At 39.9% G+C, this 26,573-nt stretch overlaps 1 protein-coding gene across 1 annotated transcript; it reads right to left on the bottom strand.

Moving 5' to 3' along the window:
• Window positions 1–1,712: 1,712 nt before the first annotated feature.
• On the bottom strand, window positions 1,713–26,171 carry VIRMA (vir like m6A methyltransferase associated). Its single transcript, XM_061448090.1, has 24 exons — window positions 26,048–26,171; window positions 23,632–23,747; window positions 23,289–23,375; window positions 22,855–22,903; window positions 22,070–22,238; window positions 20,966–21,088; window positions 20,390–20,689; window positions 17,960–19,112; window positions 16,477–16,968; window positions 15,455–15,609; window positions 13,942–14,024; window positions 13,389–13,482; window positions 12,714–13,258; window positions 11,903–12,138; window positions 10,963–11,215; window positions 9,248–9,465; window positions 7,889–8,021; window positions 7,144–7,296; window positions 5,524–5,684; window positions 5,176–5,272; window positions 3,976–4,142; window positions 3,497–3,828; window positions 2,511–2,654; window positions 1,713–2,052 (listed from the first exon to the last, which is right to left on the bottom strand). Exons 1-24 carry the CDS (start codon window positions 26,108–26,110, stop codon window positions 1,895–1,897), a joined length of 5,481 nt encoding a protein of 1,826 aa, XP_061304074.1. The 5' UTR covers window positions 26,111–26,171; the 3' UTR covers window positions 1,713–1,894.
• Window positions 26,172–26,573: the final 402 nt, after the last annotated feature.

The raw sequence follows: 26,573 nt of genomic DNA, 5'->3' as shown, positions 1-26,573 counted from the left end.
ACTGAGTATTTACATATTTATTCCATGCTTGACACTTTTCATTTCAAATCCCCTGACAGAAAACAAGTGCTCGGTGTCCCTGTGAGCTTCCAACACCCAGAAGGCTCAAAAAAAAATAAAACCACCTTAAACACATGGTGTAAAGGAACTACTCAGCTTTGAAAATACCCGCGCAGCACTCCTTAAAAAAATAGCATCAATGCCTTGGTGAGAGCTCCACCCATTGTAGTCATTGCAATTGCATTATTAGTAACATTACAGCTTCCTGTTATTTCACCATTCAGTAAATTGCCTGGCTGCCAATCCAGATCGTTGTGTTATTTCAAACCTTTGCGACCTGACAAAACCCCGCTGAACTGCACCCAGCCAGTGGACAGGAGTTTGTGTCAATTGACTTTGTACCAACCAATCACCTCTCAAAGAGTGGGATGCTGTCCCAGCCTCCTCACAGCAAAAGGACACATAACAGGGGCCTTCTGTGGTTCAGATAAAACCCCACTTCATTTAGCTGTGTAGCATACAGCCAAAATCGATTTGAAGTACTATCAAACTTTAGAAACACTTAAAATTGGGTGGTAAAACTCACAAGTCTGGTCAGACAAGCTGCCCAATGTAAGCTTACATAGAACAAGAACATTACAACTGGGCCTTACTTAAGTAGATGAAGACCCCTTTAGAGCACTTTTCGTAATGCCAGGAGACCAAAAATGGACAGAAAAATCAGGCTCAGCCAAGTCTGAGAGCGGAGCTCATCTGTCAAATGATACATGTACCTCATCCCACCCAAAAATGCAATAAAAGACTACCAAGAACCAGTTAATTCTATGGAATCCCATGAAGCCCAAAGGAATGCAAACACGTACAAAGCTTACTTCGACCACCGAGTTAAATACAAAATAAATTTAGGGTAGAATCCAGTGGTAACATTTCTTTACCAGTTCCTACTTCTCAAAGTTTCTTTTTGCACTACGTCTCAGCCGAACACCAGGAACCAAAATCCCAACCATCTATAGTCAAAGGGAAGGTTTAGCATTGCTGCTTCACTGTGTGATTCTACAGTTCAGACATGTCTCTACGCCTTCTCAACTATGTAAGTGGGCAGAGAGGCAGGCAACAAGTAACTCCAGGCTCTCTCGGGGTACAGGCACCTTGCCTTTGAATTTCAAAGCATACTCTGTTGTCCAGTGAAGTAACTTGTGCTCCAAATGCATGAGCCGGAGTAGTAAATGCTAGAAAAATCACTTTATTCTCCCTTAAGTCAATGACGGATTTCCTACTGATCTTAGCAGGTGTGCAATCTTATTTAAGTGTCTACTCACATTACCAGATGTACAATAAACCCTACACAAATCACATTTACATTTGTACTCTTTCACAGATCATTTTCAGTCAATCTTCTGTCACCTGCTACTTCAGCTGCTGCCAGATGGACCTCATTCATTAATAATTCAGATTGGTTAAAGACCAAAAAAGGGGCTAATGGCTCTAAACCTGAGAGAAAGAAAACTAAAACTGCCTTACATATACATATATATATTTGATCTTCTTGCGGTAGTAAGTCACACACAAAACGCCTGTACCTTTCTTTTGGCACAATGAGTATTTTAGAAGTCCTTCAAGTCTCAACTCAAAGAGGTTCTTTACTGAGCATTGTCTACTGAAGTCCACAAAAAAATTAAAACATTCTTTCAAAAGGAACAAAAAAATTTACAATTGTACACAAAAAGTCTTGACTTTTATTGAAATTTCAAGTCTTGTATCAAACAAAAACTTTTCTTCAGGCAAAAATATTCTCTTGGTGTCCTTCAGAGAGCAGTAACTCTGAATTGGTCCTTTAGTGCCGCTCTTTTCTTTGTCATCTTCACACAAGTCCATATGGTTGGGCTGTTCCATTTTATCGTGTGAAGGAACGTACATGACGACCTCTTCCACTGCCTCCACTAACAAACTTCCCTCTTGAGCCACCACTGCTACTACTATTAGCACTTGTCCAAGATGGTCCGATTCCTCCCCGGCCTCTGGAAGCACGATCCCGAGGGCTCGGTCGGTAGCCTTAAAGCAAAGAAAAGTATACTCAGTTGGAAAAAACAAAAAAAAAAAGGCCCTAGGCGTAGTAGCTGCTGGGAAAGCGCAAGGACAACATCAGGATGAGACACAAACCGCATCTGGATTCTCCTCTTAATGCTCACTGTTCTTTTAGGCAAGTATTTTTGTTTTGATGGGCTCTATAGTTACCATGTAGGTACGAAGAGAACCGAACTGCAAAAGTCTCAATGCAAAATTAAGGTTCTGCGATCAAGCGTTCAATTCAGCAAGTTCTATGGATTACAGGGCAGTTGGTAGGAAAGTTGGGCTGGATTGGACAGTCTCAGTGACAACTGTTCATATATGCTTAAAACATTTGCTGAATTTCAAGGTGTCTGCAGCATCCTTGCATGGTTTCATTTGTAAAGCAAAAATGAAATTCAAAGAATTTTCTATAGTTCGATGCCCATATGAATACCATGTACCTGCTGAACTTAATGGTCTCAGTGGTGGCAGTGGACCCCTGTTAAAATTGCTTTGACCACCTCTACTGTCATTGTAGGTTCCCCTGGGTGTACTCTGTGCGCTCCAGCTTGAGCCTCGAGCACCTTCACGACGACTGTAATTTCCTGGACAGGGAGAGAAAAACCCACATGCTGCTGAGCAAACATCACTTTCTGGTTTCCATTTCAAGCCTCACAATACTCAGGGTAAGAAATACATCATTTACATCATTCAAATAGATAAAGTTACTCTGCATCAACATACCCGCAAGTATTCTACCTCAAAGTCTGAAAGTTACTGTATTATACACAGAATTGGGGAAAATACCTATTTTACAGACATGAACTCAAGATTAAAAGAATTCACATTATCTAGTGTAGGAAGACAGACTCCTATACTTCAAGGTTTTGTAATAAATCCTAGTATTTATGACTTTACTAAATGGAAGTATTTTCTGTTTCTGCTATGCAAAGACTTGCCCTAATTACAAAATGGAAAGGAATGCAACCTTGTCTGTGTATGGAAGAAACTTCACACTGTGTAGGCTAGAATCTCCAGATTCACTGAAAACTGCATCTTATTATTGTCAGGTTCTGCCATCCTTTTATTCAAAAGCCTCATTTAAAGCCAGAGATGCATTGTGATGCTTGATTTCAGGAACTACCATGTCACAAATGGTAGAGAATGCTTTTTATTTTTATGACTGCATCTCTGAAGCACTCCAACCATTGCTAAAAGAAAACAGCTAACTTCTTTTGTAAAAGAGGAAGAGAAAAGGCAACTCACAGCCTTGTTTTAATTCCACAGCACTTGAGAGAACCTTTTCTAGTGCTAAACAACTTACTTCAACAACACTGCTTCAGGAGCATCTCACACCACGGATGATTAACTGCTAGTAAATTGGTTAGTATTCCTGAAGCATTTTTAGCATTCATTTACTCCAATTCTGATACAGGAAACAACATACCTTTTGAAGCAGGTGGTGTAAAGAACCTATTCTGACTGTGAAAAGCTCCTCGTCCTCCTCGATTCCCTGAGAACCCACCACGTGAAGAAATCTTCTGTGACACTTTTGGTGGCCTTTTGGCTGGTGGTATCCCGTCTGGAGCAACAACTTCTTTGCTCTCTGCAGCAACAAAGTCATCCACATGCATGGAGGGTGGCCTGCTCGTGTTCTGTTTCCTCTGACGGAAGATATCATGTGGTCGAATCCCTTGTCCAAATCCTCCTCTGCCTCTTCCTCTTGGTGGTGGTACAACATGAGCTCTCTTTGCAGGCTCTATGTACTCAGATTTTCCACTGTCACAACAAAGCATAATTTATTTAATGTAAAAATATATTCATATTGAAGGTCAGGCATTCTCCACATTGGAGATGTAATTTGAAAGGTTTGAGAATATACAAGTCAGTGCTGAACACATTATTTACTCTTTACACCCATCTTACCTCGAAGTTATGAAGGTCTCGTGCTTGTGCTTGCCAAGTTTGAACCCTTTTGTAGTTTTTGTGCGTCCAGGAGATGATGGCTCTGACAAAAATGACCTCTCTAATTCAGCTTGCAAGTCAAAGTCACTGCAGCCCTTCTCTGACAGTTCAATCAAGTCAACTTTTACCTGAAATGATAATTTTATTACAACAATCACTAGCTCCTCTGAAGAAGAAAACATGCTGCACGAGGATGGATGATCTTCAGCAAAGGTCCTTCTATCACAGCAAAAAAGCACCTTTTCATGCAGTTGTGTGGCTCAAAAAAAGCAGCAGTATTGTTACTAAGTAACAAAGGAGCAGCAGAGCTGCAGCAAAATTGTCTTGCTGGTTCTGGATCTCAGCAAAGCAAGAGCATAGCTTTTATGTACAAACACTTGTCACTAAATGACCTACAGTGAGGCATTCTTCTGCTGAAGCTACAGTCCTACATGTTTATTAATGCTGCTTTTATACAGGAAACAACAGTTTAGGTTTTGCTTAAGAAATTAAAACATTAACACCTCTGTATGTTCATTAAAAAGAGCACATCTAAAAAAGAATGAAGGCAAGCAGTCAAGAGGCACTGATTATTTCTCACGTAAATTAAGACACTGCCAACTGCTCAGTTTAAAAAAAAAAAAGGAATGTTACTTCTGTTTCAAAATGACATTTGAAGTTTAATTACACAAATTGAGGTTCAACTCCTGTGACAAGTTTTTGTGCAGGAAGTTTCATTTCCTAGAGCCATTTTTTCCACTTTTGTCGCATCAGAGCAAAGATTTCTTTAACGAAGTATAGCTCGTGGGCTCTCTGGGTATTGCAGTGACAGAGATAAGCAAGGAAAGGAAAAGAAGTCACCTTCTTCGTCTATATTTAACACAAACTGCTGTAAAGGCCCAGTAGCAATACAGGAGCAGGTCAAGACTGACACAACTGTTCCTCTAAAGAGGACTTCTACATTAGAGTGCTGCAGAAGGTGCCAAGTTTGTTGCTGCTTCCAAGTAAACTTGAAGGCATTTGGTAACAACCTGTAACAAATGCCAACCCTGGTATCTGGGTCAGTTTACCCGGGTGAGTTCAGGAAAACAAACCCTTTGGCCATATGAATTCCTGATGCTACTACCTCAGGCTGACCCTCATTTTTATATCCACTTCAGGCAGGTTAATGAAGCCTTTTACCATGTCCAGATCAGTGTCTATTTCTTCAGCCTGAAAGGGTGAGAACCACATGGACTTCAGCTGGTCATCCATCACGTCTGCCAACACATATGTAGTCCTGCAATAAAACGATGCCAAATATTTATAGATAGATAGATAGATAGATAGATAGATAGATAGATAGATAGATAGATAGATAGATAGATAGATAAACTCTTTGGTTATGAATGACAACCAATTGCAAGTACATGCAGCATTACAGAACCTGGGGTGAATGTTGCTGCTTTACCCTTGATACTCAACATGAAATTAAATACACCAGGACTAGTAGGTAGTAGTGATAATGGTGTTTAGATTCAACCATTTTACCTGTTGTTAAACAAATTCTGAAGAGAGTCTGGTGCACAAAGAATAGGCTCTACATCTTGGTCACTCAGTGGACAAGAATCACCTGCAGATTCCAACATCTGCCTCACTCCAACGATGTTGTCCAGTAAGGATTCAAGGCCATCATCTTCCTTTGAACGATCCTAAGGCGACACATCACAAGTCAGAATTTTTTCCCCTCCTCAGAGAAGACAATACGGTTTTGTTAATTAAAGGGGTGGAGGGAGATACTACACAAAATGGTCTATCTATCCCCATATATTGAAACAAAGACACCCGAGTACACAAACAACAGCAGGGGAGCCCCTCAATATGCTGTAAACCAAACCTTGTCATCACATGCCCACAGCCACCTTGAGCAACCTGTTCCAGCGTTACACTTCTCTCAGTGATTTCCTCCCCCCTCCTCCTAACATCAACCTGAACCTCTGAAGCTACAATCTGGAGCCACTGCCCCTTGTTTTATCATCTGGAATTTCCAAGACGAGTTTGATTGTACCACCTCTGTTACTATCTCCCAAACAGCTTTAAGTTGTACCACCTCTGTTACTATCTTCTAAACAGCTCTACGTAGCTCTCAGATAGCTCCTTAGCCCTCTTCACCAAGCTGAACAAGCCTGGTTTCCTCATCCTCTCCTGACAGCACATGTGCTCTAGGTCCCTGACCACCTGGGTAGAACACTCTTCAGTTTCCCTAGAAGTCTCTGGAACTGGTTAGAAGGCAAAGCTGGCCTAGAGGCAAATGCAGCTCTCCACAGGAGAGCACACCAGCATCCCATGGAAGGAGACAGTACGGTTCCTTGATTTGCTGACTGTGCTCCATCCAAGACAGCTCAGAGCAGTCTGCCTTGTTTGTAGTGACCATATGCTGTTGGTCCAGGTTCAACCTAATATCCACCATAATCACCTGGCCCTTTTCAGTCCAGCCCACATCAAGGCGTGAGGTTATCCTGCTCTCACTACATAACTTTGATCTTTCATAATGAACCACACAAGCTTTCAGCTACATCAAAGCTACAAGGTTTATTGAAGTCTCTCTGGATTGAGGCTTTCCTGTTGGTCACTTCAGTCACTCCCACAGCTTACTGTCATTCACAAATTTGCTGAAGATGTATCCACCATTCAGGTTTCTGATAAAAACATGCAACTGTATCAGCCCCAGTATTGACTTCTGGGTACTCCACTTGTTACTGGTTACCAGTAACATCAAGCCACTGCTAAGCAGTGGTTCCTGTTGCTTATTACATTAACAATCTGCTTCAGCATATCCAATGCTCTCTGCTGTATGCATTCACTGACTTTCAACACACAGTTAATTGCCTGTTCTCTTACAGTGTGCCTGTTCTCTTAGCACAAGGGGATACCAACCCTGACACTCCTTACCATTACCACAAGGCAAATAATTAAGTCAGAATCCATCCTGCACAGAAGAGGTGATTTTGGACATCAGTTTTAAAACAGTGGCAACAACTATTACCAGTTCCACAAGGTGTGCCACAGAGTTGTGCACCCTTCCCACCAAGGAGGGGTAGTCTATACTGTTTTAAAAGCATGTTTGGATACAAGACTCCAACATCAACTTGCTCATTTAAATCCTTTTACCATAACATGCTTCTCCAGATCAAGCAGCAGGTTTTCTGGGGTTTCTTCTTTGTTCTGCAGTAGATATTTTAACTCTGCAGTAGTCAGACCCAGCGTTCTGCCTGGATGAGATCCATCTGTTTCCATAAGGCTTCCATCATCTCCGCAACATCCCTAAAACATTTGGCAAGTGAGAAATAATCACACATAAATATTCGTTTTATTTCTGGACTGCAAATCCCTCAGAATTCAAACATACATTAGAGCAAATGTAGCAAAACAAGAGTAATCTCTTGATTTAAAAACATTTAATACAAAGTATTTTAATAAAGTCCACTTTACTAGGCAAGTTTAGATGCTGCATCAAGATGAAAGCAATCCTCTCCTAGACAAGCTGAGGTCTGTATCACAGAATTAACAAACATTTTAGATTCCTTTCTATATATAGTACATATCAATACAGCAACTGTCTAACAGGATGCCACAAATCTTAAACCTGGAAACAACAGCATGCTATTCACTTAAGACATCAGAATGAACCACTGTGGTGTTCTGCCTACTGAAATACCTTCTTATTTACTAAACATCTGTTCTGCCCAGCTTTCATTAAAAACTAAAGATGGCACGAACACTACTGATGGAAAAGACTTACACAGCAATCTGCAGTCTACTGCTTTCTGAGATAACTTCCTCAACATGCCTCACACTGCAGATGTCAGAGAAATGCAGCTGAGTTTCTCTAAGTATCCAACACACATTCACTTACCAGCGTATCGGAGTTCAGAATCTGTCGCGTGAAATCCAGAAATGAAGAGGCCAGTTCACCTGTGTCTTTGCTAAAACTAGTTACTACTCGCTTTAATACAGTGTAGAGAGCACTGCTGTGTTTTCTTAGGGAGCTGTTTTCATAATGAAAAGAGAGAAAATACTTGATTAGTGCATACATTCTAACACACTACAGTGAAATAGACACAGGAAAATAAGCTGTATGAAACCAAATCTGTTAAATTTTACAATTATCAAGTTGCCCATTATCAAGATTAGAAGCTGGACCTTCCTTATTTTCACTGTAGTAGACTGTTGTTCTCAGCAGTGCTGTCTACAGATATCTCACTCTGCATATACACAGCTATAAGTACTACAGTGACATCTCTAAAACCTGCAAGAAATTACATTTTCATCTTTGGTGGCAAAGGGATAGGAGTACAGAAATATCTGCTTGCAAAGGACCTTATGTATAAAGCAGGATCATGATGTTACAATTTTACTGCATCCCAAGCTGCCTAACTGCAGAAACAAACCAGGAAGGTAATCATCAACACAAAAATAGCAAGGCTGTGCACTGAAGCTGACAGCCAGACATACAGAATCATAGAAACAACAGCATCTTATCTGCTTATTTTCAATTTGTGGGTTGTATAGCTTCTTGCAGCCTGAGCAGCACAGGTCTGTAGCACTGCTCAGAAGTGTGCTTTGAACAACCTTTTATTGACAAAGCCCCAGGTACTACCTTTTTCAGTTTGGGAACCTCACAAATTTCTTGCCTCTCTGCACCTCACCTTCAATGGACAGGGAGAGGCATTAAGTGTCAAACAACACCATACTGTCCCATGCATGCAGATATTCTGCTCAGAAGGGACTGGAGTCAACATTAAGTAGTTATACAAAAAACCCAAAACCCTCATTTCTAAAGCCTTAACTGCCTGGAGGTCAGGACACTGTGGGGAAGTACAAACTGAATCCCCTCAAAATAGAGGGAATGTCAGACAGCTCTTCAGTGTCCCAGATGAGTGCTCTAACTACTGAGTGACTCAAAAGGGAAGGACACAAACACCATATCTGATTCCAGTCCTCCAGCCTTGAAGTGACAAAATGGAGTACATAAACCTTTTTTTACTTCTCTGTTTCTTGAAACAAAGTGCTCCTGTATAAATACTGCAGAAATGGTTGAGGCAAAATCTCGAGTAAAGACCAAAATACTGGGTAAAATACTGAAGCCCCAAAGAGAAATAAAAGTTCAGGTGCCCTATCCTAAACATTTCTACTAGAGGCGAAGGAAATGGTTTCACACTGCAGAAGCTTTTAAATTATTTTAAGTAGTCAGTGACATATTAGAACACCATACCTCTTTAAGTGATAGAAGCCATAATCATGCTCGGTCAGGAACATCATTGTTCGGATACACTGCAGCAGACAATTGTAACTGCTCTCAGAATTAGTTAATGTTTCCATCAGACAGTCACAAATGAAGGGCATCAGCTCTTTGCTTGGTAAAGAGTTGGAAAGCTGCTCTGATTCAGACACACAGCCTTCTGATGAACTTGGTAAAATGAGTGCAATATCCTATAAAAAATGATTATACACATAGTAAAAAATGCATTCTGTATACCAGCAGCAAGTACAAGCCATACCAGGTTCTTTCACTAATCCTTTACCATCTTGTTCCAGTATTTCAGTTATTACTGACCAGTAAAATACTAATCTAGATATCCTTTTTATTTTGATTCTGTTCAGGGTTACAATTTTTAAAAACATAAAAGCTCTAAAGGGTGAAATGTGACAGCAGAACCACAGGTGAAAGCCAAACAGTCACTGGATAATATGCCTACAGTTTCTCGCCTAGGTAGTCAAACTGTCCCTTAATCTATGTCCCTTAAGGTATGAGGAGTAGGTGAGGTCACTTGGCTTGTTCAGCTTGGGGAAGAGAAGGCTGAGGGGTGGCCTCATCCCAGTCTCCAACCTCCTCACAGGAAGGAGGCAGAGGAGAGGCAAGTGATGCTCTCCTCTCTAGTGATCAGAGACAGGACCCAGGAAATGGAATGAAGGTGCATCAGGGGAAGTTCAGATTAGACATTAGAAGGCTCTTCACTGAGAAGGTGGTTGGTCCCTGGAACAGGCTCCCCAGGGAAGCACGGCACCAAGCCTGTCAGAGTTCAGGAAGCATCTGGACAAAGCTCTTAAGTCATACAGTGTAGTTTTAGGTAGTCCTGCGAGGTGCAGGGACTGGACTCCATGATCCTTATGGGTCATTTCCAATTTGAGATATTCTATGATTCTGTGGTTCTATGAAAATTTAGAGGTTAAGACACTGCCTAGCGATCTACTGCCCCCTCCACATTTTACATCAAATAAAACAAGACTGACTTTAACAATAAATTTGCATGGGCAAAGATACAAATACTGTTGTGTATATGAAAAAAGGCTGATTAATTTCTACTGCCCAGAAATGCCCAAATGTCTTTTGTGTAAGTGGGTAAGCACTAAAGCAAATAAATATATGCAACTGGTAATGAAAATAATGACATGCAAATCTATGCACACAACTAATGAGAAACTACCTGGGCCGGTCTACGAATCAGTTTCCAGGTAACATTTCTCACCTTGCTCTAGTAACCTGTGCTTTATTTTTTAATGGTGGAGTTTTATGGTAGCAGCACATCATATATATCTTTGGAATACTTTTTTACGACATTTCAGTTACACAGCTAAGGGATATGTATTCATTCAATGTAAGAGGTGAATTGTGACAACTCAAGTTTTGCCAGCAACCCACATCTGAGGGGACAGTCAATCTTTGTGCCATACAGGTTTTGTTCTCTAATAAGCTACAGAATAGTGCATATAATGAAAAAGAGATATCATAAACCAAAAGGATTTATATTCAGCAGCACCAAGACAGAAAATCTGCAAAAGCAGCAACCATGCTCTTTTTTCTCTTTTTGTATTTCAACAATGCTGGTTTTTTTTTTTATTTCTTTTGGAAAACAGCAGGCATCTAAAAAATAACCTCATTTGTCCCCTACAATTATCAACACGTTTTGCAATAAATATAGGAAATACCTGATCACAGAGGGACTGCAAAAGGGAAGTTACATATTCAGCGCACTGTTGATGAGTGACATTGTCCCCAGCTGACCGCATCAAAGCCAAAAGCTCCTGGAAAACCTCTGCATACTTTTCATCACCTTTAGAAGTGCCATTGATAAGATGCAAGATAGCCAATTTACAAGCTTTATGTGAAGCCAGGGCATCCAATAAAGCAAGCAATCGAGTGGTCTGTCCAGTGTACTGTTTCTCTTTATCTTCTGTGTTGCTGAAAGGATATCAATACACTTTGAGAAATCTGTTTTAAAGTGATCTAAAAAACTATAAAAGCAGCCATTAGTCCTATAATCTGCATTTAAAAAAACCCACCTAGTCTACAGACGTAAACTTACCATTTCATTTACTTTTTGAGAACTGCTCAATTTTCACTAAATGACTTCTGGTTGCATCAAAACTTAACTAATTAATTAATCTAATTTATGCAAGCTATAGTACGCATTTAATATACTATACTCGTTGTTTCAGACCATCTGAATTTGTAGTATTAAACTTACTCGAGCTTACAAATATCTACACATTTCCCTGTTAGCGTGCAAATTCCAGTATAGGGAATTTTATTGGCCTACTTTTCTTATTTGTATCAGCTAGGTCCTTTAGAAGTACTTCACAGGTGAGATAAGGCTTTGTAGAGACAGCCTGAAGAAAATCTTCCTAAAACACTTACCATAAACAAAGAATGTGAAACTACATCAAAACTTAGAAGTATCAGATGGTCCCTTAGCAACATTAAGCATTCTCAGGACACAGTATATAGCACTGGACTGAGAATTCACTTAGTTCATAATGGATAAGTAATATTTCTGAAAGTATTTTCTTCCTACTAGATCTACTGCACAGAACCAAGGTGAATTTAACAGTTCATTAAAGAAATGTTTGCAATAGGAAACAAAGATACCTTTGTAGGTCTTCTACAATTAGGTCCAATACAGTCCTCATGATAAGAAGAGCAGTAGGTGAAGCCAAGTCACACAACTGAACACAAATACGTCTCAACATATGCTGAATAGGCTGGCAAGATGAACCAGAGAAAGATCGAACTATTTCTTGTATCAGTTTGGCCTGGACATGAAGATGCATACTCCACAGCTTCCTGGTGTTGAGTGCCACTGAAATATCATGTGGTTCAATTACCTGCAGGAACAAAAGGACAGGAGGGAGGTTTCTCCTTTCGTGAGAAAACCTGAATTCTATCAGAAGATAAAGACTGAGTAGTAATACTGTCCTCATCAAAAACATGGAATGCCATTTTCATTATTATCATTGAATGACAGGGCATGATTCCAGCAAATTGGGTATTCCTTCAGGAGCTTTGGTTGTCACACACTTTTTACACTTACTTATTAAAGATCACGGATTCAAGATCCATGCCAAAACAACAAAGAACCTTAATGTATTGAGAGCTTGGCATTCAAGGTTAAATTCAACTGTCTTATAGTTAATTATTTAAGTAATAGAATGGAGTCTAGGTAATTTCACAAGGGACAAAAGAACAACACAGGACTGCTGATTTTAAAAGATGCTCAAATAATACCCATTTTGTTTCTGATGAAAAAGATGTATCTTCAAAGAATCTATATGAACACAAATGCTTTAAATAAGCTTTAATTCACCCATTCATGTATCTGTTTTTTTCCACAACTGTGAAAATGGTCTAAGGATTACATATAATTAAAATCCTTTAAAAACTAAATATACCTAAACCATACCTGCGTCGTCTGCATGGGCAGTGGAAGAGGCAACAGCTCTGAAAGCAGTATAAGTCCAGAGAAAAAGCCTTCGGGAATTCTCAAAATTGAAGAGAGAACTTCCTTCAGCATTAAAGACCAAGTATTATTTGCCAAAGTTTCTTCAGAAATGGTAAGTTTTTCGTTAACTCCTTGTGTAAAAGTCAGTAAGATATCAACAATATCATTCTGAATTTTTTGCTCATCACTATCTAAGCGACCCGAGAGAGGAATAGAACACATGAGCATGTGTAAAGAAACCAGTGCTGATGGAACACGCATGTCTTTGAATTCAAAAGATCCACCCCTCAGGAGTTCTGTTAGCATCGTTTTAAGAAGAGTAAGTGTACAGCGGGCCATGGAAATAGTAGTAACTCTGTGAAGCGTGGTGCCCATGTTGACATGGAGTCGCCAAGGCTGAATAAGTATGCTGTTCAGCTTCTGTAACACCCGGATGAAGGTGTCCATTCCCTCAGAAGAAAAAAGTTGAATAACTGCAAGATTCCATTTAAGGTCTTTCTGTTGACCTATACAGAAAAGAAATAACATCTCTGTATGTCGAATTTCTCACAGGCAATCACAATTACAGCTCAGACTGTTCAAGTAGAAGACTCAAAAAACTAAGATTTCTATGTGAAGCAGTACAAACATACCAACCTTCTACCATTGGTGGTGGACATGCAACATGACAAAGAACACGAAGTGCAGTAGGAAGACCAACTCCATCTGGGGTCATCGAACTGTCAATATTCTTTCAGGTAAAAAAAAAAAAAAAAAGAACCAGTATTATAAAGAAGGTCTTTACAACAAGTATATCACTAGCTTGCTATTCAAATCCTGTATTTAGTTACTGTAAATATTCCACACAATTCGTTTAAGTTCAGTTATTCCACCTTTTGGAAAGCAGTCACAAATATGGCAGAAGAACAGGAGGGCCAACATTTGTGTTGTGGTTTATGGGAAGCTGAAAGACTTAAATAGTTGGATCTTTGCATCATGTAGTTACCTTAGATTTCCTTTCAATAAGTATCACTGAGTGCAAGAACTGGCCTAAATCATAAGCTTCAATGAAAACATCTACTTTGGATAATAGTATGTATTTTTTAATATTATATTAATTAGTACATACCTGAGATACAATATCAAACTACAAAAGCTCTAAGCTTATAGAGCACAACTACAAGGAAGCACCTATCTGTATTTTACTAACCTGCTTGATATATTCAATGAGATTTGGAATACAATTTATTTCAAATCTAAGATTTTTCAAAGGTTCAAGCCACTTGCTGAGCTCTGGGGGGAAAAGAAAAAACAAAAACTTAAAGAGTTAATCAAGTCAGTGCATTTATGAACATAAAATTTGTTTTCAATAAAAATGTACTTGGTTTACACAACAGATACTAAGGTCAAGTATGAAATCTGTGAGGCATACTATGTAGCTGTAGCCAGCTGAAAACCATCAACAAAAATAAGATTTCAGAACAGGCAATATACCCCACATACATGGACAAAAGTTTGCATAAATTAACCCAAGCACTCATAACTGTCATTTATCATAGCTATTATTTTTAATTAAATGTATTTTACAGAAGATACTTAGGGTCCCACTGTCAGTTAAAGAAAATTCATCAAGAGCAAGGACCAAAGCATGTTCCCCTTAACCTACATAACAGGTTACTACAAACAGAATACAAAGCTCCTATTAAATGCCCAAATGGAGCCAGTCTCTGCACCAGTAACATATACTCACTCTGGAAGTTCTTATAAATTAACAGTCTTTTAGTCCAGAGTTACCTGAAAGTCGCAATTTCTGGGGGCAAGAGATTTAAAGTTTTAAAACCTATTGTTCCTGGAAGGATTTAAAAAAATGCGAAGGTTCAATGGTCAACTGTGTATGAACTGACAGCTACTCTCAGACCGATTTATGATTTGGTTTGACAAACTGGCCCTGCTTCTCACAAAACTGATGATCAGGTGAGGAGCAAAGAAATAAAAGCATGGCAGAGGAGGGAATTCAGAATGCAAATTTCTTTCAGTTTGGAAAGAAAGTTTTAAGTTTTGGAAGAAATTACTGGTATGCCCAAACAAGACAGTTAAGCAGTGCAGAGCACAACTCTGGACATCAGAGTTTCAATATTCAGCTGTCAGAATAGTCCCCATCTAGCTTTGTCCAAAAGACCTGGGCCTGATACGTGACACAATACAAGCCAGGGAACACACCAAGACAGTCTGGATCAAAACATCTAGCAGCAGAGTAGCATGCATTATTCTATGCCAGTTGGCCTAGGTGCCAGAAAACAGTCCCAGGATTATTTATGAGTATATAAACACCCTATAAGGTTACATCGCTAAAGGGAACAACAAAAATAAGAGTCAGCTCACTGACTAGTTAGTCCATTTCCACCAAAATTTCCTCTCTTATTTTGAACACAGAAACATTTTCAAACTTCCTGTAGTTACCAAAGTTAATTGTAGTTAATGTTACTTGAAAAATAATCTAACTAGAAACAATTTCCTCCTTAAACCTCAGTAACAAAAAAAAAAAAACCAAAAACAAAAACCCTACACATTATCTCAGTGACTTAACTAATCAGGTGCAGCTGGAAAAGGGTTTCATTTTATACATTATCCAAAACAGATGATCGTGAAGCACCAATTACCCACATATGAAAGGTCTCTTCTATAGATTCAAACAATCCCACTGATAATGACACATACCATACCTTGCAATTTGGTGTTATTTTCATCTGCTTTACAAAGCTTCAGCAAAGGCACCGAGTGCTGTTCCAGCATTTGGACATCACTTGAAGATTGAACCACCAGCAGAACAAGGATGCAGGCATAATTATATGCAACAGACTTCTTAGACTTTGAGTCTCTGAAACAACAATAAGGGGTTTCTTTAGATGTTATCTATTAAAATTGCATTTCTGTTAGATTTTCATTCTTTGACCACCAAAAATCTTTTACCTTCAGTACGGACTGCCCCATATAATTATCAACAAAAAAGCCCAAACCCTTATCCTTCCATGCTTTTTGAAAAGTGAAAGCTTTCTTTAAATTGACTTCATATTTACTTCAGCTTCCACAAAAGATGAGAGCAAGTTGAGCAGCACACAGATGTTTTTCTATAACTCTGTGGTTTGCAAATCTTGCTTTAAAAGTACTGCTACCTAAAGTAGTAGCACTGCCTGTCCAGAGAAAATAATCACAGAATCACAGACTGGTTTGGGTTGGAAGGGACCTCAAAGATCATTTAGTTCCAGCCCCCTGCCATGGGCAGGGACACCTTCCACTAGACCAGGTTCCTCAAAGCCCCATCCAACATGGCCTTGAACAAATAGTGACTCTTTTTAACACTTGTAAGAACTTGGAACTTGAGAGATTCCCATGCCAGATAAGTGTACAGTGTCCAGTTTCCCCAGTCAAATCTTTTACTTGTTTCACAGTCAAATTCTATGTTTAAATGAAAACTGCCTACTTACTGACTTTTTTCACATAGCCAGAAGCCTGACCTATGTTACACCACCTTGGTGGATGACCTACACAGGTTCTGGGTATTAACTAGTTGGTTACAAATGACAGACCTGATTTTCTATCAGGTTCTTCTACATACAGGCTGTTCAGTTTTTAAATAAAAACATCATGATCTAAAAGAAAACATATTTTAGACTCACTGAATTATTTACAAAAGATACTTTTGAAACATAAAAACCTAAAGGATATAAATAAATGCATAAATTACCCTAAAGCTTCTTTGGAATAATATTCCATTAAAGTAATAAGACTTTGGAGATTTTTCTCCAGACTGAACACATGAGCCACAGCAGATCTTCCCACAGGGTTAAAGGTGATCAAGTAAAGGTTGTGAAGTGTTCCCAGCAGATCTGAATGGTCAGTCTCCTCACTGGCTGTGCACCGCTGAAAGTGGCAGAATAATTCTGAAATGCACTGTAACGTCTGTGTTGAATGCAGGAGCCACAGGGCAAAAGTATCCTCATTGGCACCATCTGACTGGAGACCTTCCTCCTGATCCGGATCAGAAAACTGACAAAGTGCTCTAATCAACAAGTTTGTTGCTTCATACTCAGAAATAAAGAAAAGAAGCCCCTTCTGTGACTGTGCCAGGAAGCGCAATATATCTCGTATAGCTTGCAGCACGCCTGGATGTGCGCCTGTCACTGGCATAGACAGTAGCAAAGTAATGCATTCCAAGAAATGGTGACTATGAAGATACCTGGGAAACAAAAAAGAACAGGAAAATTATCAGTAATATTACAATCATCTCATAACACTGCATAATAACATTATATAAAATGACATGACTCCTAGCTTCAGAACTTAAGTGATCTGTGGACTACAAGAAATAATAACTGATTATGAAGTGATACAAAAATGTAACCTTATAAAACATAATTGCTATAATATTTACAGGAAGTAAATACATGAATATAAAATGCTGATCTTCAAAACCACCCCCCCAAAAAACCCAACCCCCATCTTACCTACAACCAAAATAATACTTTATATTTTATTAAATCTGCTCTATCTGAATAATCATCAATGGTTTGTTAAGTATGCTAAGAAATCAATCAGTACAGCATACATATAAGGTGATTTGAAGACTCTTTGCATGTAGATACTTGTATTCAGCCATGACCTACACCACTACTATCAAAGCAACCTGTTAGCATTTAGAGAAATACTTTCTAGACAGAAACTTGCTATCAGAGAAATAACCCATGGGATGCTTTAAATGGCTGAAGTCAGGCAAGCCTCAGCTCCTCTGGCTGTGCTGTGAAACACTGAGCTACGCTGACACGACTGCACAAATTCTAACTGTGGCTGGAGTGCATCTTGCCGTTTTGCCACACAGAGAGGTATTCCAGACTTGTGTTATCCACACACACAGTGTTCCAAGATAACAAAGGAAAACCACTTTCCAAACATGCACTGCAACAGCACCTAGCACAACTGAATGCGACTGAAGTGCTAGCATGACACTAGTAATAGCAAAGAGGTTGTCTTCTTGTTACATGAATACTAGGTTGACTGAAAGCCAGCAAAATAACAAATACATTAACTATCAAACTCTCCCAGACTTTATGATAAAGCACAAAATGAAACATCTAGAAAAGCATTAGTCAACAAGGTCACTTGTTGCTAAAAAACACCTATAGCAAGTTGGAGGAAATACGCTCTAGAAAGTGAATTTGCAATTGCCATACCTGAACAGGACAGGGTAAGGATCATCCCTTTCTGGAGGGCCTGTAATACGTGCCATAGTTGGGAAAGATTTCACAGGTGGCTGAATCATTGTATGAGGAGCAGTTTCCATCAAATGGAAGATTTCTTCAAGAAGACTAATAAGTTTTTCCATCTCTCCTTCACTTATATTAGAAGATTCCAAAAGATGATCCATGTCCATAGGAGCTTCCACATCATTCTCATATTCTTGGTTGGTTCTTTCAAGTCCTGCCAAATCCTGGTCCTGTTCTGATTCAGTGTGATTAGGAAGAGGAGGAGTGTTCTCTGCTAACTGATCAACCACCTTTTTAATGTCTAACAAAATCTCATAGAAGTGACATTTCTGCAGAATTGCAGAACCAGCAGTAACTACCCTCACAGTCTGATCTAACAGTATGAGTTCCACGAGTTTCTGATAACCACTTTTTTCATGTACATCTACACCACCTCTGAGAAACATTTCCATTCCCTCAGTCATACTAATAACACTATCCAAAGCTTTAAAAGCATTAAGTTTAAGGGAAGATGATACATGATCTGCAAACAACAGGTCAAATAATACATTAATAACTCCTGCCTGCAAGAGTGCTGTTATTCCTTGAGTCCCACATTCTCCTAACGATGATACCAATTTTGTCCCAGCTTTCAGTTGTCGAACATTCAAAGCAATGGGCTGTTTGAGAGCTACCTGAAGGTTTAAAGCTTGCAGGGTCCAGTCTACTAGCTGGGTAATATAGTCTTGCTTTGTGTCTTTCACCTGCAGGTAGCTCAATCCTTTTACTATTAAACTTGGAATTTCTTCTAATGCAGTGACCCACTTCGCACCCCTTTCCTCCTGATATAATTCCAACAGTTCAGTTAACTTAACTGAGGCTTCCACTGCCCCTGAATTTTCTTTCTCTGGGTCTTGGTCCTTTATTTTACCAACTTCATTTTCAAACACAGTCTTGTAAGGGCAGCTGAAGTACAAAAGAGGTCCAAGCTCCTTTTCAAAAGGTTCATATGTCACAGGAGGCACGGATGCCAGATCCTCAGGAGTATATTCAATATCAAAGCTCGGATACTTAAATGTTTCACGTTCCAGATCAGCAATTCCATCTTCATCACTTGATATCTGCTCATATCCATCATCTCCTAAAAACAAAAATATTCAGTTACAAAATAAAATTCATTATGAATAAAACAATTTTTAACTGCAGAGAATCTTCTCAAAAAGTAACAATTTATTTAATGCAAATATTATTGCTCAGAGAACAATCTAACATACAAAAAGCTTTCTCTCTCCAGACACACGTGAAAGCCCCAGTTGACAGATTTTTAATGTAGTTAACAGAGACATTTAAAATAATGTATAAAGCAAAAAGTTTAACTGGGTGTCCTGGATTCAGCAGTAGCAGTCATTTTTCTCCATCTTAGTAGCTGGTGCAGTGCTGTGGTTTTGACTTTCAGCCTGGGAACAGCACTGATAACACCAATGTTTTTAGTTGTTGCTCAGTAATGTTTACTCTGACCAAGGACTTTCCGAGTCTCGTGCTCTGCCAGGGAGGAGGGGAAGCCGGGAGGAAGCAGATACAGGACACCTGACCCAAACTAGCCAAACAAGTATCCCATACGACAGCAAGTCATGCCCAGTATATAAACTGGGGGCAGTTACCCCAAGGGCTAGATCACTGCTAGGGTCGGGCTGGGTATCAGTCAGTGGATGGGGAGCGGTTGTATTCTCTCCCCTTGTTATTTCCCTTTTTATTATTATTGGTGGCAGCAGTAGTGGTTTGTGTTATACCTTAGTTACTGGGTTTTTGCTCTCAGCCCGGCTTCCCCTCCTCCCTGGCAGAGCATGAGCCTCACAAAGTCCTTGGTCAGGGTAAACATCACTTAGCAACAACCAAAAACATCAGTATCACCAGCACTGTTCCCAAACTGGAAGTCAAAATACAGCACTGCACCAGCTACCAAGGAGAAAAATGACTGCTACTGCTGAACCCAGGACACTGGGCTGTTCTGATCTCAACCCATGGGAGTTACATTCTTTCAGTTCTCCTCCCCATCCCTCCGGGAGCAGGGGGAGGAAGGTGTAGGGAGGGAGGGAGCGGCTGTGTGGTTCTGGGTTGCCGGCTGGGCTTAAACCACAACACTGGGGTACACATTGACAAAATAGAATGTTCATTCTTACCTATACAAGCTGTACCTGTTTTCCTCTATTTATACAAAGTAACAGGAAGATTTACTATAAAGGAATAAATATTCCACAGCAAAATACTGTTCTCGAGAGATGATAGAACCATAAATGAGGCAGGCAATGGTGCAATGACCAAGTGAAGATCCAGTTCTCGTCACACCTCGTAATCATAACGGTACTGCCATCAACATTTCATAAACCTTTCTTTTTCCTTTTTTACAACTTCACTTACCTTCACCTTCTTCCTCCTCTTCACCCTCTTCATCATCCTCATCTTCCTCCTCCTCCTCCTCCTCTTCCTCATCAGCAATACTCTCTACTGTATGCCCATCATCATCATCGTCATCATCATCCTCATCCTCCTCATCCTCAACATCCACATCATCTTCATCATCTCCTTCTTCTTGTTGATCTTCCTCCACTTCTCCATCGTCAGAATACTGGCTTTCTTGATGAATGGATGTTCGATCAGGAGAAATGGGCTCAAAGTAATCTTCCCTATGGTCCACATCATCTTCTTTTTCCCCAACCACTAAAAATATATACAAAATTTAAGGAATGAACACAAAATAACTTCTCTGAAATGTAATGCTGAATTATACAGGATCATAGCATTGCTATCTACTAACTTTTAAACTGATACAATTTAACATATTGAACAGATTTTCTTTCAAATCCCTTTCTTAAAACTGAATCTGTCCAGCAGAAAGCTACAGCAGATGGGAAACTTCACATTGGGCAGGAACACAGAATCCTGCCTCCACTAAACAGTGAGTGCAGCAGATAAAAGAGACTGTTCTCATTTTACCTGACACAGGCATAGGTTCATCATCATCATCATCAGGAGGAGGAGGGCCTGGAGGTGTCCTTGGTCCCCTAGGTTGTGGTCTTGGAGGACTGCCATTGAACTGGTCTTCTTTCTCTCCATCAACTATATTTATTGTGAAAATACAAGCTTGTATTTAATGGAATCACAAGAATAGAAGCAGGAAATTTCAGTTTTTCAGTGCTACTTTTGACTAGGGAACACCTTGATTTCCCAGCTATGTAATCTGTAATCTGCAATCAGCAATCTGCACCCGCAATATGGGAGGCAGTTTTCTGAAATCACTTCTGATATAAACAAGAACTGCACCAATAAGCAAGCATATTAACACCACTGATTTTTTTTTTTTTAACATCACACTGTGTTCAAATTAACATGGGTAATTGCCATTTTTGTTTTCGGAACTACCAATACTTTAACTCTATCAATAATAACTGAGTTAAATTAAAAAAAAAACAACAAAAAAAACAAACAAAAAAAAAACCACAATTTAATCAACTGGATTTTACAGTTTATAATAGTTATTACTACACAGAGTATTCAAATTTTTCAGCTCAAAAGCTGTACCCTGAACAAGACAGTTCTAATTTTAAGTCTAAAACAAACACTGAACAAGAAACTTGATCCTGGATTCTATTCATGGCCATTCTAACACCAATGCAAAGCAAACACTCTTCTCTAAGTTACTTTCCATACCCAAAAGGGAAGTTAATAATGAATGTGAAGTTTTCTTGTTAGGATTTTTTTAATACTGTTCTAATAATTTTTTTGTGGTATCAAACATCCAAATTTTAAGGAGTCCACACAAACTAAACTGTATTTAGACCATATTAAGTAATTAACAATAGATCAAGTAACCCACTCTCAAAAAGGCACTAGACAAAAACCTACTTAAAAACTTTCAATATAAATATAAAGATAAAAAATGTAGAAAACTTAAGGACAAAGACAAAGCTAGAAAAACAAAGCCACTGAAATATAAAATATGAAAGAACTGATTTATGGGTTTGGTTATTTTTTTTTCAGATGGGGTACCATAATGTTTACTTTTTAAAAATAAAATCCCTGTCTTCTTATAAGGCTTACCATGTTTCGGGTTTCTTTTCAAACCAGGCTGTTGCTGGGGAGGTGGTGGTGGAGGTGGGGGTGGAGGAGGTGACTCTCTCTCATGACTTACTACCCTGTCGACTGAGCCATATATTGCCAAAGTCAGACAGTTGTACCACCCTCTTAGAACCAATCCATCCGTGTTGACCTGTTGGTTTTTTTAATGAAAAAGCACTTAAAAACTACACAAGACAACTTCAGAAGTTATTTTACTCTATCAGTATCTGCATAAAAGCAAGAAAGGAGAACAGAACAATAAAATGCCTCTTTACACCACATTTTGAAAACTGAGAAAACTTTAAATATATTAATCTTTACAACAAATAAATACTGTTTCTCTAAAGTAATTCAGTTCCTTGCAATATACTGCCTAATCTACTATGGCCTATTAATGACAAAAAAAACATAAATAAATAAATCACCAGGGGCCATAGCCTGATCTGAATAAAATAAACCCAAACAAAACTGAAAATTATGTGCTTAGCTGTGGCCTGCAGCCACAACATTCTTATTTATCTTTGCTCCTAAGTAATGGATAGTTCTGTTACTAATCTCCATAGGAATTGTCAAGCAACCAAATGTTCTACAACTCATGCCATTATAGATGCAGACTCAAAAGTGATGAGTATCTGAACTACAGGCAAATTTCAGAATAAGATCTTAAACAGTAAATGCTTTACACAGTGCTAACGCACCACAGGCAACCATATTTATACCTAAATGATAGCCGGTTAGGAAAGGAGATTTAAATCACATTCCATTACCTTTGCATTGGGTCTGAATATAATTGAAGTGTTTTCATCATATTCGAGGCTGTTAAATAAAATGTACGAAGTTATTTTCCATTAACATAAACCATGTTTAAAGACATGAAGCACAGAGTATTAAACACATATGCTAATAGCAAAACACTGAACAAATACATGCTCTTAAAGATGAGTGCAAAATCACTTATTTCTACAAAATAATTTTCATTTATTTATATGGGGTCTGTAAGTTTACAAACATTAGAACTTTTCTTCTTTTAAGCATGAACCTCTGTCCTCCCACATGGACTGAAGTGCAAAAGCACAAACTAGCAAAAACCAGACCAAACATGAAACTCAGAGGAGATACAGATTTTCTACTGTGCACTTTCTGCACTAAAAAATTCTAAGGAAGAAAAGACAGATAATGAAGCCATCCTAAAGGCACTTACCTCCCTAGCCTATCAAAAACAGGGGCACTTGGCTTGCTGACATTGTTGAAAAACAAGTCCAGTTGAAATGTATGTGGAGATGTCTCTCTGGAAACAGAGCAAAGGTAAAAATCAACTCAGTTGAGCTCCTTATCAGGAGTAAGTAGGACTAAAAAAAAAAAAAAGGGGGCGGGGGGGGCTTTAAATTATACTGTTTAAGTAATTCTCCAAAACAATTACATGTTCAGCAGAGACACAAATGCATTTTACACTTTTATACTGGAGGTTTTATTAAGATACACAAGTTCAAGAAAAAATAACAGCAAGGTGTCCCTGCATCGGATACCTGCTACCTTTCACTTACCCATAAGCCCTATTGTCGGGCAAACTCGTGTGAGCTCTCACTCCTGGAGGAATGACACGTACTTCATTTATGTAAACCACACATGGAAAACGAACTACATCTATATTGGTACTTTGCTACAAAACAAAGAATAAAGAAAGTCTAAGAAATGTAAAATTCAAACAACATGATGCAGTTAAAGAATTTTACTGACCAACTTAAAGTTGTAATCCTAATAAAACCCAAAATTCAATTCCGTAAAATGCTGAACACTGTTAAACACTGTTACACAGAAAAGGTTTTTATATAATCTTCTAGTACTTTTTTATATTTAACACTTTTTTACAGAAAGTGTTACTGATTTATTTCCATAACTCGCTCCCTTTATTTGTAAGAATCTTAAACAGTAATAGGGTTTTTTCTAACAAAGTATGCTGGTAAACGTAAAAACTGGAACTTAAATTATTAAGTGTTTAAATTATTAAATGTTTACTAAAACATTTCAATTTTATAATTAAAGAGAAAATAAAATGTGTGGTTTAATTTCAAGCATTAGCAAACATTATATTACAAATGTAATACTACAAATGATACTATAAATCTGTTCTACTAGACCTGTACAAGAATTCTGTAGACTTATTTCTCCAATTTTGCAGCATCATCTGAAAACCTTTTGCAAGTAACATTTCTGTTTACCACAAAGGAATAGCAAGTATAATGAATTCTAATGCTTCAGCATTCCTAAAAGATGTCTGTGCAAACTAGGAAGCAATCATAAAGACACAGCAACTTCCCACGCAGCAGCCACCAAACGATTAATGCTGAAGGTCTTCTCTCACTCAATTCACTACATTAGGTATTTTTTTTTATATTTATACATCAGTTCTATCATGTATACACTCACAAAATAGTACATATGTATCAACTATATGTCCACCTGTAAGTATACAGACATTCTTAAACTGAAGCTGTCCTGGTTTCGGCTGAGATACAGTTAATTTTCTTCCTAGCAGCGGGTGCAGCGCTGTGGTTTGGCTTTACTCACACTGATGTTTTTAGCTGTTGCTAAGTAGTGCTTAACATGATCAAGGACTTTTCAAGTCTCTCATGCTCTGCCAGTGAGGAGGGGCACAAGACGCCTGGAGGAAGCAGAGACAGGACACCTGACCCAAACTAGCCAAAGGGGTACTGCATACCACAGCATGTATATACAACATAGAGCATGCCCAGTATATAAACTAGGGGAGAAGTTGGCTGGGGGGGCATTTGCTGCTTAGGGACAGGCTGGTACCATCCTATGATCCTATGAAGGACCACAACCTCTAAAGCAAGACTTATGGACCATTTATCTGAATAATTAGTATGACATAAAGAAGGCTTTTCTGCAACATGTAATATGCATTTTGTTTTTTTCTTTAATAAAAATTCAATATGATTTAGGCAAGAATTAAAGTGCCAGAAAACATTATACACAATTTAAAATGTTCAAGAAGAGACCACACTGCCCTTGAGGGGAATAGGAGTGGCTATTGTTTCCTACCCAGGGGAACTGAAGTGGTGAGCGTTTCCCACCCAATGCTGTCTTAAATAGTAGAATTAAAAACACACGTGGGTCTCCCTAGTCATGGTAGTCAGAAATTACTCCAGAATAACTTCCCATTTGTTTTAAATTGCAGTATCAGCTCAAAATACTTAATTTTCTTCCCCTGATACCTGTCCACAAACATAGTTCAGAAATTCTATAATTCTGTAACATCTTACTTGTGTTACACAACACTTTTTGTTTTCCCTTATGGTCCCTATCTTCCTCCCTGAAGAGCACAATGGGCTCTGGACAAATCTGCTGTAACACAAGCAGCTTCAAGGATGCTCAGGATCCCAACAGCCTCAAAGTGGAATATCTGCATGATTTCCCACTGCTTAAGCAAGCCTGAAATACTCATTTTGTTCACGATGCACGTGGGCTGCATAAACCTAAGGGAGTATCTCCCATACACACAAATACTTCTGCTCATTAGCTACAGAAAAGCGCCAGGTATCTGACAGACCTTCCCCCTTGTCTTCCTCCCTTACGGACTTCCCAAATCAGTATAATCCTCTATTTCCCACTCGCCTCTCCTACCCGTTACCTCTACGTCTCCGCTCCCTTCCCACCGCCGCGCCTTCCCTCAGTCCTTGCCAACGGCACCCCCGGCTGCCGGGACAGCGCGGGGATGGGCGCACCACGGGGGCTTCAGCTGCACGGGGGGAGAAGGCGGGGATCCCCCTCAGCGGGCTCCCTCCCGCCCGGCCACCCGCTGAGGCGAGAGCCACCAACGGGGCCTACCCCAGCGGCGCTCTGTGCCCTACAGCCGCCGCGGCACCGCCATGAGCAGGAGAGCGCAGCAGCAGCCGGGAATAAGAAAGAGGAAAACAGCGACCGCCGCCGCCACATTACCTCCGCACTCTGGTGCTTGAACGTGTCTAAAAACAGCAGCTCAGTCGCGGTGTCCACCGCCATCTTGACTCGGACTAAGGTGAAGGGCTTCCGGGCGCCGGACAGAGCGCTTCCGGGCCGGAGCCACAGAGGCGGGCGGGGCGGGGCGAGGCGGGGCTGAGCTGGGGTGGGAGGTGCTGCTCCGCGCCTGAGTGTCCACCTCTCTGAGCGCCGTGAGGAGAGGGGAAGGGAGCCGGGGCCTGGGTCGTGTTCCGCAAAGGGCTGCCGGTGGGCGAGGCTGCGGACCTACTGCGACCCCCCCCGGCCCGGGAGAGGTGCGGGGTCACTCGCGGCGCTCCCACTGCACCGGACGAGAGCGGATGGGTGGCGCCGGCTTTTTCCTCAGCTGTCCCCGCCCGCTGGAGGCAGAGGCGGAAGAGCTGTGGGCCCGCGGCGGAGCGGGGCCGCTGCCGCTGCCCTCGTGCTGCAGGATGAGCGTGTGAGCAGCGGGTGGTGCCCCGGCGTTCTGGAGACCCCACTGCAGCGT

This window comes from Pezoporus flaviventris, unplaced genomic scaffold (genome assembly GCF_033815535.1).
Source record: "Pezoporus flaviventris isolate CSIRO_AGI_PZ_B2104156 unplaced genomic scaffold, CSIRO_AGI_Pfla_v1 ptg000007l, whole genome shotgun sequence".
Lineage (NCBI taxonomy): Eukaryota > Metazoa > Chordata > Aves > Psittaciformes > Psittacidae > Pezoporus > Pezoporus flaviventris.
This window is presented reverse-complemented; position numbering and strand designations above follow the sequence as displayed.